At 45.9% G+C, this 15,424-nt stretch overlaps 1 protein-coding gene across 1 annotated transcript; it reads left to right on the top strand.

Annotated features, from left to right (window-relative positions):
• The first annotated feature begins 14,290 nt into the window (after positions 1–14,290).
• On the top strand, positions 14,291–15,210 carry LOC124707210 (late embryogenesis abundant protein, group 3-like). Its single transcript, XM_047238870.1, has 2 exons — positions 14,291–14,350; positions 14,461–15,210. The coding sequence occupies exons 1-2, from the start codon at positions 14,291–14,293 to the stop codon at positions 15,037–15,039; spliced, it is 639 nt and encodes a 212-aa protein (XP_047094826.1). The 3' UTR covers positions 15,040–15,210.
• The last annotated feature ends 214 nt before the right edge of the window (positions 15,211–15,424 follow it).

Here is a 15,424-nt window from a genome sequence, read left to right as displayed (position 1 = left end):
TCCAGTTGCGTTTCCCAAACCATCCCTTAAAGCACGCCGAATTGAGTATTTAGGGGACGTGTTTTGTTCATGCTGCGTTTAGGGGACGTTGCTCCCCAGCCGCGTCCCCCAAACGCCGCCCCCAAATATTTTTTAAAGCTTTTTCAACACACAACCATTTATCAAATATAACATAAGAATAAATATATTTGCGGAGATTGTTTTCAAATTAAAATACAACAAACAATAAAACAACTAAACAAATGTAATAAATAGGGCTAGATCAAGGTGCCGCGACATTTCCTTTGATCCTCCACAAGTGCTCAACGAGATCAGCTTGAAGTTAATCATGAACATTGCTGTCACGGATCTCTGCGTGCATGGCGAGGAAATCAACAAAATCTGCATACAACTCATGATCGACCTCCGCAAGAGGGCCCTCACACTCATAGGGACCAACATGTGTCCTGGCATGATTCTTGCGGTCATCCTCGATGATCATGTTGTGTATGATCACACAAGCCTGCATCACCTCCCACATCTGGCCATGAGACTAGCTTAGAGCAGGGTACCTGACAATGGCAAATTGTGCTTGAAGCACACCAAATTCCCGCTCGACATCCTTCCCGCAAGCCTCCTGTCGCGTAGCAAAGTGGGAATTCTTCAGACCTGATGGATTCGAGATTGTTTTGACAAAAGTGGCCCATTTTGGATATATACCATCGGCTAGATAATAGCCTTTGGTATATTGGTGGCCATTGATCTCATAGTTGCATGGTGGAGCATGCCCTTCCACTAGTCCGCTGAACACCAGAGACTGTTGCAACACGTTGATGTCATTGTGTGATCCCGCCATGCCAAAGAAAGAATGCCAAATCCACAGGTCATAATCTGCCACAGCTTCAAGCACCACACTGCAATATCCATGACGCCCTTTGTATATACTTTGCCAAGCAAACGGGCAGTTCTTCGATGACCAGTGCATGCAATCGATGCTTCCAAGCATTCCAGGAAATCCTCTGGCAGCATTTTGTGCCATGATCCTTGCAGTCTCTTTCTCAGTTGGCCCTCTTAAGTAGTATTTGCCAAACTTTCCCACCACAGCTCGACAAAACTTGTACATGCACTCAATGGCAGTAGACTCACTCATGCGAAGGTAGTTGTCCTGTGTATCGGCAGGTGCTCCGTATGCAAGCATCCTCATTGCGGCGGTGCACTTCTGAATCGGCGAGAAACCGACAACGCCTACAACATCGAGCTTGAGCTTGAAGTAGGGGTCGAACTCTCGAACGCCGTGGAGGATATTCATGAACAGACCCTTGCTCATCCTGTATCGGTGCCGAAAGTTGCCTTCATGTGTTGCACCATCTGCGAAGTAGTCGTTGTGCAGCATGGTATGCCCCTCCATCCTCTGCCAGGGCTTGGACTTCTTTCTCCCCGGCCTTGATCCTCCGCGGCGCGGCCTATTCCTCTTCTCCGCCTCGGCGTCAAGCATGTCCTGGAGGGACGCGACGATCAGCAAATGCTCCCAGAGGTCGTCGTCGAAGGCTTTCTCGTCCTCCAGTAGCAGGGCAAGCATCTCATCGTCGCTATCCATGTCTGAAGCAAAATCAATGGTTAAAATTGCACCGATGCAGACAATGCAACGAACAGCGGCCAATCACGCCTACCTGACAATTCGTCGAGCACCTTGTGTGCGCGGAGGTCGGGTGGATTTGACGCCGCGTTCTGGGACGCGATGGCGAAGCGGCAGCTGCGGAACGACCGATGGGAGCGCTGCTTGTGACGGTAAAGCACATGTCCGTTGGGAACCCCAAGAGAAAGGTATGATGAGTACAACAGCGAGTTTTCCCTCAGTAAGAAACCAAGGTTATCGAACCAGTAGGAGATGAAGGCCACGTGAAGGTAGTTGATGAAGGAGTGTAGTGCGGCGCAACGCCAGGGATTCTGGCGCCAACGTGGAACCTGCACAACACAATCAAACTACTTTGCCCCAACTTAACAGTGAGGTCATCAATCTCACCGGCTTGCTGAAAACAAAGGATTAAACGTTTGGTGTGGAAGATGATGTTTGCTTGCAGAAAACAAAAGAGAACAATGATTGCAGTAGGTTGTATTTCAGATGTAAAAGAATGGACCGGGGTCCACAGTTCACTAGTGGTGTCTCTCCAATAAGATAAATAACATGTTGGGTAAACAAATTACAGTTGGGCAATTGACAAATAGAGAGGTCATAACAATGCACATACATATCATGATGACTACTATGAGATTTACTTAGGACATTACGACAAAGAACATAGACCGCCATCCAGCATGCATCTATGCCTAAAAAGTTCACCTTCGGGTTAGCATCCGCACCCCTTCCAGTATTAAGTTGCAAACAACAGACAATTGCATTAAGTACTGTGCGTAATGTAAACAATACAAATATCCTTAGACAAAGCATTGATGTTTTATCCCTAGTGGCAACAGCACATCCACAACCTTAGGGGTTGTTGTCACTCCCCCATATTCAATGGAGACATGAACCCACTATCTAGCATAAATACTCCCTCTTGGAGTTACAAGTATCAACTTAGCCAGAGCCTCTACTAGCAACAGAGAGCATGCAAGATCATAAATAACACATATATGATAGATCAATAATCAACTTGACATAGTATTCCATATTCATCGGAACCCAACAAACACAACATGTAGCATTACAAATAGATGATCTTGATCATGATAGGCAGCTCACAAGATCTAAACATGATGGCACAAGAGGAGAAGACAACCATCTAGCTACTGCTATGGACCCATAGTCCAAGGATGAAGTACTCACGCATCAGTCCGGAGGCGGGCATGGTGATGTAGAGCCCTCCGGTGATGATTCCCCTCTCCGGCAGGGTGCCGGAGGAGATCTTCTGAACCCCCTGAGATAGGGTTGACGGCGGCGGAGTCTCTGGAACTGTTCTCGTATTTTGGCTCTCGGTGTTAGGGTTTTCGGGGACGAAGGAATAAATAGGCGAAGTGGTAGAGTCGGGGGAGCCAGGGGGCTCCCTCCCCACATGTCGGCGCGCCCGGGGGCCTGGCCGCCCCGCCCTATGGTGTGGGCCCCCTGCTGACCTTCCACGACTCTCTTTCGGTCTTCTGGAACACTCCGTGGAAAATTGGGCCGTTGGCTTTTGTTTCGTCCAATTCCGAGAATATTTGTAAACTAGCTTTTCTGAAATCAAAAACAGCAGAAAACAGGAACTGGCACTGCGGCATCTTGTTAATAGGCTAGTCCCAGAAAATGCATAAAAACATTATAAAGTGTGAATAAAACATGTAGGTATTGTCATACAACTAGCATGGAACATAAGAAATTATAGATACGTTGGAGACGTATCAAGCATCCCCAAGCTTAGCTCCTACTCGCCCTCGAGTAGGTAAACGATAAAAATAATAATTTCTGAAGTGACATGCTACCAACATAATCTTGATCAACACTATTGTAAAGCATATGAGATGAATGAAGTGACTCAAAGCAATGGTCTATAGTTTGCTAACAATAAGATAATGACTAAACAACTGAATCATATAGCAAAAACTTTTCATGAATAGTACTTTCAAGACAAGCATAAAAAAGTCTTGCATAAGAGTTAACTCATAAAGCAATAGATTCTTAATAAGAGGTTTTGAAGCAACACAAAGAAAGATTTAAGTTTCAGCAATTGCTTTCAACTTTCAACATGCATATCTCATGGATAATTGTCAACACAAAGTAATATAATAAATGCAATAAGTAAACATGTAAGAATCAGTGCACATAGTTGACACAAGTGTTTGCTTCTAAGATAGAAAGAAGTAGGTAAACTGACTCAACATAAAGTAAAAGAAAGGCCCTTCGCAGAGGGAAGCAGGGATTAAATCATGTGCAAGAGCTTTTCAAGTTTTGAAATCATAAAGAGAGCATAAAAATAAAGTTTTGAGAGGTGTTTGTTGTTGTCAACGAATGGTAGTGGTCATTCTAACCCCCTTGTCAAACAGACTTTCAAAGAGCGGCTCCCATGAAGGACGTTATCTCTACCAGCAAGGTAGATCATCCCTCTTCTCTTTTGTTTACACATGTATTTTAATTTTATTTATAGATGACACTCCTCCCAACCTTTTGCTTTCATAATCCATGGTTAACCGATTCCTCGGGTGCCTTCCAACATTTCACATACCATGGAGGAGTGTCTATTGCAAAATTAAGTTGCTTACTGATGAATCAGGGCAAAACATGTGAAGAGAATTATTAATGAAAGTTAATTAATTGGGGCTGGGCACCCCGCTGCCGACTCTTTTTGCAAAATTATTGGATAAGCGGATGTATATGCCACTAGTCCATTGGTGAAAGTCTGCCCAACAAGATTGAAAGATAAAACACCACATACTTCCTCATGAGCTATAAAACATTGACACAAATAAGAAGTAATAAAGTTTTGAATTGTTTAAAGGTAGCACATGAAGTATTTACTTGGAATGGCAGAAAAATACCACATAGTAGGTAGTTATGGTGGACACAAATGACATAAGTTTTGGCTCAAGGTTTTGGATGCACGAGAAGCATTCCCTCTCGGCACAAGGCTTTGGCTAGCAAGGTTGTTTGAAGCAAACACAAGTATAAACCTAGTACAAAGAAAACTTACATAAGAACATATTGCAAGCATTATAAGACTCTACACTGTCTTCCTTGTTGCTCAAACACTTTTACCAGAAAATAACTAGATCTTAGAGAGATCAATCATGCAAACCAAATTTCAACAAGCTCTACGGTAGTTCTCCACTAATAGGTTTAAACTACATGATGCAAGAGCTTAAACAAGATCTACTTGAGAGCTCAAAATAATTGCCAAGTATCAAATTATTCATGACAATATACCAATTACCACATGAAGCATTTTCTGTTTCCAACCAAATAACAATAAGTGCAGCGGCTTTCAGCTTTCGCCATGAACATGAAAAATAAAACGAAGAACACAAGTGTTCAAATGAAAAAGCAGAGCGTGTGTCTCTCTCCCACAGAAGCATGTTAGGATCCGATTTATTCAGAGAATCAAAATAACAAAACAAAAATAAAAGCAAACAGACGCTCCAAGTAAAGCACATAAGATGTGACGGAATTAAAATATAGTTTCACTAGAGGTGACCTGATAAGTTGTTGATGAAGAAGGGGATGCCTTGGGCATCCCCAAGCTTAGACGCTTGAGTCTTCTTGAAATATGCAGGGATGAACCACGGGGCATCCCCAAGCTTAGACTTTTCACTCTTCTTGATCATATTATATCATCCTCCTCTCTTGATCCTTGAAAACTTCCTTCACAAAGAAACTCAAAGCAATCTCATTAGAGGGTTAGTGCATAATCAAAAATTCACATGTTCAGCAAGGACACAATCATTCCCAACACTTCTGGACATTACCCAAGGCTACTGAAATTTAATGGAGCAAAGAAATCCACTCAAACACAGTAAAAGAGGCAATGCGAAATAAAAGGCAGAATCTGTCAAAACAGAACAGTCCGTAAAGACGAATTTTTTCGAGGCACTTAACATGCTCAGATGGAAAAGCTCCAGTTGAATGAAAGTTGCGTACATATATGAGGATTACTCATGAATTATTTCAGCATTTTACGAGTTTTCTACAGAGAGAAAAACGCAAATTCGTGACAGCTAAAAATCTATTTCTGCGCAGAAATCCAAATCTAGTATCAACTTTCTATCGAAGACTTTACTTGGCACAACAATGTAATAAAATAAAGATACAAAGGTATTGCTACAGTAGTAACAAGCACCTTAACTCAAATATAAAACAAAAATTGCAGAAATAAAATAATGGGTTGTCTCCCATAAGCGCTTTTCTTTAACGCCTTTCAGCTAGGCGCAGAAAGTGTAAATCAAGTAACATCAAGTAACATCAAGAGAAGAAGCATCAACATCATAATTTTCCTTAAAAACACAACTTTTCGCAAAAGGTATCTTAGATGCTCCATTATCTAAATTTCCCATAGTGGTACTAAGGGTTTTATCAATTTTAAGCTCATAATGATTCTTTGGCTTTGGCATCTTAGGGACATACATGAACTTTTGCTCCTTACCCACATAAGCTTTCTCCTTAAACTTAAGAGAAGAAAAGTTGAACCCAAGGTTCCCATAGCTTCTTCAAGTTCACCAATCCTATGGGTTTGATTATCATGGATAGCACAAGTTTCTAAGACAACAATTCTTTCATTAATTCCTCCTATGAATTTATCAAGTTTATCAGTATTATCAAGTAATATTCCCAATTTAGTCTCAACACTTGGAAGATTTTTCTCTATGGCCTCCAACTTTTTCATGACATCCTCAAGAGAGATTCCAATTTTAGCTTCATTAACAGGTGGTATTCCAACTAGACTCTCAATGATGCAACTAGCTTCTAAAGCAGGAGTACCTAGGAAGTTACCCCCTGAAAGAGTATCAAGAACATACATATTCCAGCTAGAGATACCAACATAAAAGTTCCTAACGAGGATAATAGTGGAGTGTTTCTTAGTGCACCTATGATGAGCATTACTAATTCTATACCAAGCATCTTTAAAACTTTCTCCCCTTGTTGCTTAAACGAACGAACTTCAACTTCAGGACTACCCATTTTAGCAATAATAAAGCAAAACAGAATTAAATAAAGTAAAGCAAGTAACTAATTTTTGTGTGTTTTTGATATAAAGAAAGCAAACAAGACAGAAAATAAACTAAAGCAAGACAATAAACAAAGTAAAGAGATTGGGTGTGAGAGAACCCCCTTGCAGCGTGTCTTGATCTTCCCGGCAACGGCGCCAGAAAAGTAGCTGCTTGTGATGGTAAAGCACACGTCCGTTGGGAACCCCAAGAGGAAGGTATGATGAGTACAAAGAGCGAGTTTTCCCTCAGTAAGAAACCAAGGTTATCGAACCAGTAGGAGATGAAGGCCACATGAAGGTTTTTGGTGAAGGAGTGTAGTGGAGCGCAACACCAGGGATTCCGGCACCAACGTGGAACCTGCACAACACAATCAAACTACTTTGCCCCAACTTAACAGTGAGGTTGTCAATCTCACCGGCTTGCTGAAAACAAAGGATTAAACGTATGGTGTGGAAGATGATGTTTGCTTGCGTAAAACAAAAGAGAACAATGATTGCAGTAGGTTGTATTTCAGATGTAAAAGAATGGACCGGGGTCCACAGTTCACCAGTGGTGTCTCTCCAATAAGATAAATAACATGTTGGGTAAACAAATTACAGTTAGGCAATTGACAAATAGAGAGGGCATACCAATGCACATACATATCATGATGACTACTATGAGATTTACTTAGGGCATTACGACAAAGAACATAGACCGCCATCCAGCATGCATCTATGCCTAAAAAGTCCACCTTCGGGTTAACATCCGCACCCCTTCCAAGTATTAAGTTGCAAACAACGGACAATTGCATTAAGTACCGTGCGTAATGTAAACAATACAAATATCCTTAGACAAAGCATTGATGTTTTATCCCTAGTGGCAACAAGACATCCACAACCTTAGGGGTTGCTCGTCACTCCCCGCATTCAATGGAGACATGAACCCACTATCTAGCATAAATACTCCCTCTTGGAGTTACAAGTATCAACTTGGCCAGAGCCTCTACTAGCAACGGAGAGCATGCAAGATCATAAATAACACATATATGATAGATCAATAATCAACTTGACATAGCATTCCATATTCATCGGATCCCAACAAACACAACATGTAGCATTACAAATAGATGATCTTGATCATGATAGGCAGCTCACAAGATCTAAACATGATGGCACAAGAGGAGAAGACAACCATCTAGCTACTGCTATGGACCCATAGTCCAAGGATGAACTACTCACGCATCAGTCCGGAGGCGGGCATGGTGATGTAGAGCCCTCTGGTGATGATTCCCCTCTCCGGCAGGGTGCCGGAGGAGATCTTCTGAACCCCTCGAGATAGGGTTGACGGTGGCGGCGTCTCTGGAACTGTTCTCGTATTTTGGCTCTCGGTGTTAGGGTTTTCGGGGACGAAGGAATAAATAGGCGAAGGGGCAGAGTCGGGGGAGCCAGGGGGCTCCCTCCCCACATGTCGGCGCGCCTGGGGGCCTGGCCGCGCCGCCCTATGGTGTGGCCCCCCTGCTGACCTTCCTCGACTCTCCTTCGGTCTTCTGGAACACTCCGTGGAAAATAGGACCGTGGGCTTTTGTTTCGTCCAATTCCGAGAATATTTGTAAACTAGATTTTCTGAAATAAAAAACAGCAGAAAATAGGAACTGACACTGCGGCATCTTGTTAATAGGTTAGTCCCAGAAAATGCATAAAAACATTATAAAGTGTGAATAAAACATGTAGGTATTGTCATAAAACTAGCATGGAACATAAGAAATTATAGATACGTTGGAGACGTATCAAGCGCCAGCCGCGACGACGGTGCTAACTCTTAGAAGAGATCAGACGCCGGAACGGCTGGCAAATCCAGCGGCGGCGGAGGGGTGGGAGGCGCGGGAAGGAAGGAGCGACGAGAAAAAAAGGCGCGAATCAACGGTTTATGCAAATAGTCGCCGACATGTGGGAACCCGTCTCGCTTTTCGTTGTGTCCGGCGTGCCCGGTGCGTCTCCTGTGGAACGGGGACGTGCTCGGGGCGCCGGACACCGTATCGGGGCGCGCCGGACAAAAAAGGGCTTTGGCGCAGCTGGAAGCGTTTTTTTTGTCCGGCGCGGCCCAAATCGCTTTGGGGACGGTTTGGAGGACACGACTGGAGATGCTCTAGACAGACGCTGCAAGTATGTAAGTAACATCGATTAGTCATTCTGAAGGCGCCTGCCGTAGCTCCCTAGATATTAGGACGGTGCTTCCACAGCAGTGATCCCAATAGCCTAGTACTAACATAAATTTTGGCCCAAAACAAATTGAACTCACAAATAAATATAGAAATGCAAGTCAAGTCTTGGAATATCAATTTAAAGTCTAGTTCGGCCAACGCATCCATCAATTCTCTATCATAGTCTGGCTACCTAAAAATAACTTTGGCTTTCGTGGCCAAATAGATCTAAGGAAAGGTTTGACGGTGCAGGCAACTGCATCACATCCGACTCGTCGATCACCGGTGGCTCTCCACCATTGATGGTGTTACCGCCACCAGTGCCACCGCTGCTGACGATGCTTGGGTAGCTAGCTCCTCTTTGCCAATGCGCTCGCGGTCGTGATATGCCTTTGCCAATGATCCATGCCGATAAGTCCAACATCAAGACCTTTGCTTCGATCTTGTGTTATCTCGGCGAATGCAACATGTGATGCTTCATTCATGGCCTTCATCATGCCAGCTTGGGCTTTCATCTTCGGGGATTCCACCTTCTCCATCTAGAGGCCCAGTACCATCTTGCTTGTCTAACATGGCCATCAATTATACCTGGCCATGGGTAGCCTGACACGAGGCCCAGTTCGAAAATTTCCGGGCATGGGCATAAAATGTTGACCTGATGGCCGGGCCTGGACTTGGTAGCCCGAAAACACGAAATAGGGAAACATCCTGGCCCGTGGCCCGTCGATCCGATGGGCTTTTGTGCTTTTTGGCCGTGCCAGGCGAAGCCCCGGCCTAGTTTTTTACTGCTAGGCTTTTCCCTGCCCGGCCCGGCCCGAAGGATGCTCTCCACATAGCGGCACCCCTTTGAAAGGACGCGGATGTCGCCTAGAGGGGGGGGGAGGTGAATAGGCGATTTAAAACTTTTACGAGATGGGCTTAACAAATGCGGAATAAAACTAGCGTTTACTTTGTCAAGCCCAAAGCCTATAAACTATGGTTCACCTATGTGCACCAACAACTTATTCTAAGCAATGGTTCACCTATCTGCACCAACAACTTATGCTAAGAAAGAAAAGCAACTTATGTGATAGCAAGATATACATATAACTTCAAGCACGATGGCTATCACAAAGTAAAGTGCATAAGTAAAGAGCTCGGGTATAGGAATAACCGAAGTGACGCGGAGACAACGATGTAGCCCGAAGTTCACATTCTTGCGAGTGCTACTCTCCGTTGGAGCGGTGTGGAGGACAAGTCACTCCAAATGCACGAGGGCCACCGTATTCTCCTCGAGAATTCCCACCAAAAAGGATGTCCTCGATCCACTATGGGACCTTAGGAAGGTCACCGAACCCGCACAAAGGTTGGGGCTATCTCCACAACTTAATTGGAGGCTCCCAATAAATTGCCACAAAGGCCTTGCCCTTGAAGATTCTCCACAACTTAATTGGAGTCCCCAAGAACACCACTAAGATGCCACAAAGGCATTGCCCTTGAATATTCTCCACAACTTAATTGGAGTCCCAAGAACACCACTAAGATGCCACAAAGGCCTTGCCCTTGAAGATTCTCCACAACTTAATTGGAGTTCCCAAGAACACCACTAAGATGCCACAAAGGCCTAGAATCCATCTAGGGTTCCAAGAATCCAAGAGTAACAACCTTCTTGCTTTCACCTACACGAATCACCGTGGAGAACTCAAACCGATGCACCAAATGCAATGGCAAGAACACCACAAAGATGCTCAAGTCCTTCTCTCTCAAATTCCAACAAAGCTACAAAAGCTATTGGGGGAATAAGAGAGGAAGAACAAAGGAATTCACAAAGAACACCAAGATCGAGATCTAGAGAGTTCCACTCACAAAGAGATGGATTTGATTGGTAGAAATGTAGATCTAGATCTCCTCTCTCTTTTCCCTCAAATGGGGGCAAGAATCATGGAGGGATTGAGAGATAGTGCAAGCTTCTCTAGTTCAACAATGGAGGAGAGAGAGAGTGAGAGAAGCAACAGCCCAAGGAGGAAGAAGGGGGTATTTATACCCCCCAAGAAAATCGAGCCGTTGGGCAAAACCAGGGCCGGATAATCCGCCCCCCCCCGGATAATCTGGCCTCAGTGACAAAACCTGGTAAAAATCCGGCCAAAAGTCCGGCCCCTGTCCAGAGCTGCTTTTCTTCTGGTCCTTAGCCGATTTCGAGGGGGCCGGATATTTCCGAAATATCCGGCCCGGATAATCCGGTCCGGAAAATCCGTCCTGACAAACTGCAGAAACACCAAAACTAAAACGAGCATAACTTTAGCATCCAGACTCCGATTTTGATGATCTTGGGCTTGTTTTGAGCTAGGAACAAGCTCTACAAGATCATGCAGGAAACCATCATAGTCCAACAAGGGAGGATAGAAACAAATGATGAAAGGTTTGACCTATCTAAAAAAGACATACCGGTAAAACCTCCAATCTCGAAAATGCAACAAGTTGCCCGTGCAAAAACCATTCTTGATGAACTAGAGCTTGTCATGAGAATAAGCACAAACTCTAAATCATCACATGGATAAGATCCAAATAACAACCAAGAAAGATGATGAATCAAACTCGAAAACGCAACAAGTGATCTATGCGAAATCCGTTTTCGATGAACTAGAACTTGTCATGAGAATAAGCACAAGCTCTAAAACATCACATGGATAAGGTCCAAATAACAACCAAGAAAGATGATGCAAGGATGCAAAGGTTTGAGCTCTCTCCGAACGATACGATCGAGTTACTCACTCGAGAGCCCTCTTGATAGTACGGCAACTAAACTATAAACCGGTCTCCAACTACACTATGAGACCGGTGAGAAAGAAACCCTATCAAGAGCAAACCTTATACTTGCGCATTCCACTTGAGCTCGATGACGACGATCTTGACCTCAACAAGATGGAACACCTTTCTTGCTTGTGCTTGCTTGATGGAGTCTTGTGGATTGCTTCCCCATAATCCACCATGGGAGAGCTTCTTCTTCGGCGCATCTTCACATAACCATGACCACCATGTGGATTGCTCCCCCATAATCCACCATGGGAGAGCTTCTTCTTCGGCGCATCTTCACATATTCATGATCACCATATGGATGGCAAGACTCAAGCAAAGGATCTCTTCGAGATGGCTCATCTTGAACTTGCACTTCATTTCTCCATGGCAAGCTTCAAGCTTATGAACTATTCGAGTTGGCTCATCTTGAACTTGCACTTCATTCTTCATTCTTCATCATATTGATGTCTTGAAGTAACTTCAGGGCTCACTTCATCTTCATCTTCAAGACATACTTGACACTTGATATCCTTCATCAATTTCTTCTTATTGCAACCTTGAAGCCAACAAATGGTTCAAGAATTGCCTATGGACAACTCCTACAAATATAACTCAATGCAAACATTAGTCCATAGGGATTGTCATTAATTACCAAAACCACACATGGGGGCTCCATGCACTTTCACCCTTCCATCCCTCTCTTTGTTGTCGCAGCAGAACGATGAAACTATCTTCTCAATGGTGGCATCAAAGCCAACCAATGAGGACGCCCCATTCCTCTCGACCTTGGCCTTCTTGTTGCTGATTAGGCGACCGACCAAGGCCGCAAAGGAAGGGAGATTTCTATCTTCCTCATCGCCGACTCCTTTGAGAGTGAGACAGACCTTGTCCCATTTCTTCACAACTTGGAGCTTCTTGAAACAATGCATGAACAAGAAATCCTTGTCCTCATTGTCATCCTTGTACGTCGCGAGCACGCCGTACATCTCGCGTAGAAGATGGAAGTGCATCAATACTAGAATATATTGAATTGACATGTCCATAAGATGAGAGAGACACTTACTAGTCCACCATGGTCTTGCCACTCTCCTTCCTCATCGCGCCCTTATTAAAGTGTCCATGAAATTTGTTTCACGCCGCCTTGATGAACCCCCATCGATGCGACATGGACGATGATGCCTGCAAGAGCATAGGTTCGTGGAGGTTACCCTCGTGGAAGTAAGACTTCCGGTTGTCACTTCCACCGCCACCTGCAAGAGCTCGAGGGCCGCGCAAGCTATCCACCTTAGGCACCGCGCATGTCGCATCCGCCATCACCTGCGCTCGACTCCTCCGACTCCGACATCGACGTGGCGCTCTCCGAAGCGGAGCGGGAGCCTTGTCGCTCAACTTGCCACCGTCGTCTCCAACGTGTGGGGCCACATGAGGATTGACGCAATGAGGTTGAGGAGCGGCATCTTTCCTAGGCGAAGCGCCAAGGCTTCGACATCGTCTACTACGCCGAAGACTTTGAGTCAAGCCATCGGCACCCCGACGACCACCCTAAGTATCGTTGATGTATCCTCTGCTAGCTAATTAGGGTGTAGGAACTAGCTATAGAGAGGGCCAGTTCCCATTTTGGATTAAAAAAATGCATGAAAATCAGTTTGATCTATAAAGAACTAGTTTGAAAATCTGGCGCCAATGTTTTTTTCCTTCTAAATTTACAGTTCCTATTTGCAGTGTATGATCTGCGAGAGCAAATTTCAGACCGCGTCGTTTGCAGTTTACCGTGAAGGGCTTTTGCTATTTTACAGGTTGTTCTATCAATTTTGCCCAGATGTCGCGCTCCCGAGATTGCGGCCCGCCGATGCGGGGTACGACCCATTTCAGTTGGGCCAAGCCGCGCCCGGCGACGCGAGCAAGCGAAGATAACCGACGCGGCCCGGCTAATCCGATGCATCAGCCTTTCCTTGAAAAAAGAAACATATTTTGCCTTGATCTATGTGTTCGTCGTCGCTGCAGCTGATACTTCTGAAAATTTGTGACAGAGATCTTAAACTATTCGTGTGGTCACGGTGGTTTCCTTTTGCGGTAAGCGAAGCCTCCATAACACGTGTACCCGCAGCTGGCAGCTCGCAAGAACAAGCAAACAATCACATGCCAATGAACCGTGTGCGCGAGAGCAACACGTCGATGTATCAGAGTCAGAGATTGCGACGCACATGGCGGCGCCGGCGCCCATGCTCCACCGCACCGCCACCAAGTGTGAGATGCTTGTGCTGCTCACCAGCCGGCCGCCCGTCTTATGCCACGCCACGGCAGCCTGCAGCGGCGAGGCGCGTACATGTCGGATCGCACTCGATCTCTTTGGAGTTGTTTACTCCAGCTTCTTCACTCTCATGGCTCTTGTCTTCGCTTGGCATGGGCTCTCGGTCGAATCGCTTCCATCTACATGGCAGAGCTTCGCGAAGGTACTACAGGGGAGGGGCAACGCGTGTCCTCTCTACGTGGCGGGCATGTAGGAGCACCGCCTCGACGTGTCATTGAGATACCCCGTAGCTGCCGCCTATAAAATGACATCTTTTCCAAGCTGCTTTTCACATCAAGCCGATCCATTTCAATAGCCAAAAGTGAGATTTCCACCACCTTCAGAGTTAAGTTCACTTCCTGTTTGTTTGAGCCAAGTTCGTGAGAGAGAAGATGGCCTCCAACCAGAACCAGGCGAGCTACACCGCCGGCGAGACCAAGGGCCGCACCGAGGTTACCAGATACATCGTCTTCTCCGTGATGATTTCTTCTCCGTGATGATTTTTGGCAGCTGCCGCGTTCCTCGCAGCACTTAGACTGAAAAATGCTTCTCTTCTTCGCAGGAGAAGACCGGACAGATGATGGGCGCGACCAGGGACAAGGCGGGGCACGCCACGGAGGCCACCAAGCAGAAGACCGGCGAGACCACGGAGGCGGCCAAGCAGAAGACCGCCGAGACAACCGAGGCGGCCAAGCAGAAGGCCGGCCAGACCACGGAGGCCGCCAAGCAGAAGGCCGCCGAGGCCAAGGACAAGACGGCGCAGACCGCGCAGGCGGCAAAGGAGAAGACGGCGCAGACGGCGCAGGCCGCCAAGGACAAGACCGTCGAGAGCAAGGACCAGACCGGCAGCTTCCTCGGCGAGAAGACGGAGGCGGCCAAGCAGAAGGCCGCGGAGGCCACCGAGGCCGCCAAGCAGAAGGCGTCCGAGACGGCGCAGTACACGCAGGAGTCCGCCGTCGCCGCCAAGGACAAGACCGGCGGCGTGCTGCAGCAGGCCGGGGAGACCGTCAAGAACGTCGTGGTCGGCGCCAAGGACGCCGTGGCCAACACGCTGGGGATGGGCGGAGAGAACACCACCAACACCGACGCCGGCAAGAACCATACCGCCGGCACCACCGGGAACGTCACCAGGGATCACTAGATGTGGTCGTTCGCTTAGTTTACTTTCCTTTTAGTGGGGCTTTACCTATGTGTTGATCTTTCCACTTCCACATTTCCGCACGCCCCACTCATTTAGTTTGTAAGTTCGTCTTTGATGTCATCGTGTCCGGGTTTGTAATGAGTCCATGTACTTGGGTGTAAATGGATGACGAGGACAGTCAAAGATGGAAATAAAAGTTCCATGTGGTAAAATCTTGTTTTCGTGATGCAAGCAGTAGCATCTATCCACAGTCTTATGCTCTGAACTGGCTTCACTTTCTGAACGAGATTCTTTACTGAGATTCAGATCTTTCGTTCAACTACAACAGAATCCGATGGGCCAATCGATCAGACTAAATCGTGACTACCAGGAATTCTGAAATACA

This window comes from Lolium rigidum, chromosome 4 (assembly GCF_022539505.1).
Source record: "Lolium rigidum isolate FL_2022 chromosome 4, APGP_CSIRO_Lrig_0.1, whole genome shotgun sequence".
Lineage (NCBI taxonomy): Eukaryota > Viridiplantae > Streptophyta > Magnoliopsida > Poales > Poaceae > Lolium > Lolium rigidum.
Note: the sequence above shows the minus strand (reverse complement) of the source record. Positions and strands in the feature narration are given on the sequence as shown.

Bases quoted from the DNA above. Each gene is read 5' to 3' on its own strand.
- LOC124707210 (XM_047238870.1), top strand. From the start codon at position 14,291: ATGGCCTCCAACCAGAACCAGGCGAGCTACACCGCCGGCGAGACCAAG. The intron at 14,351-14,460 runs GTTACCAGATAC...TCTTCTTCGCAG, and splicing joins AGACCAAGGGCCGCACCGAG to GAGAAGACCGGACAGATGAT.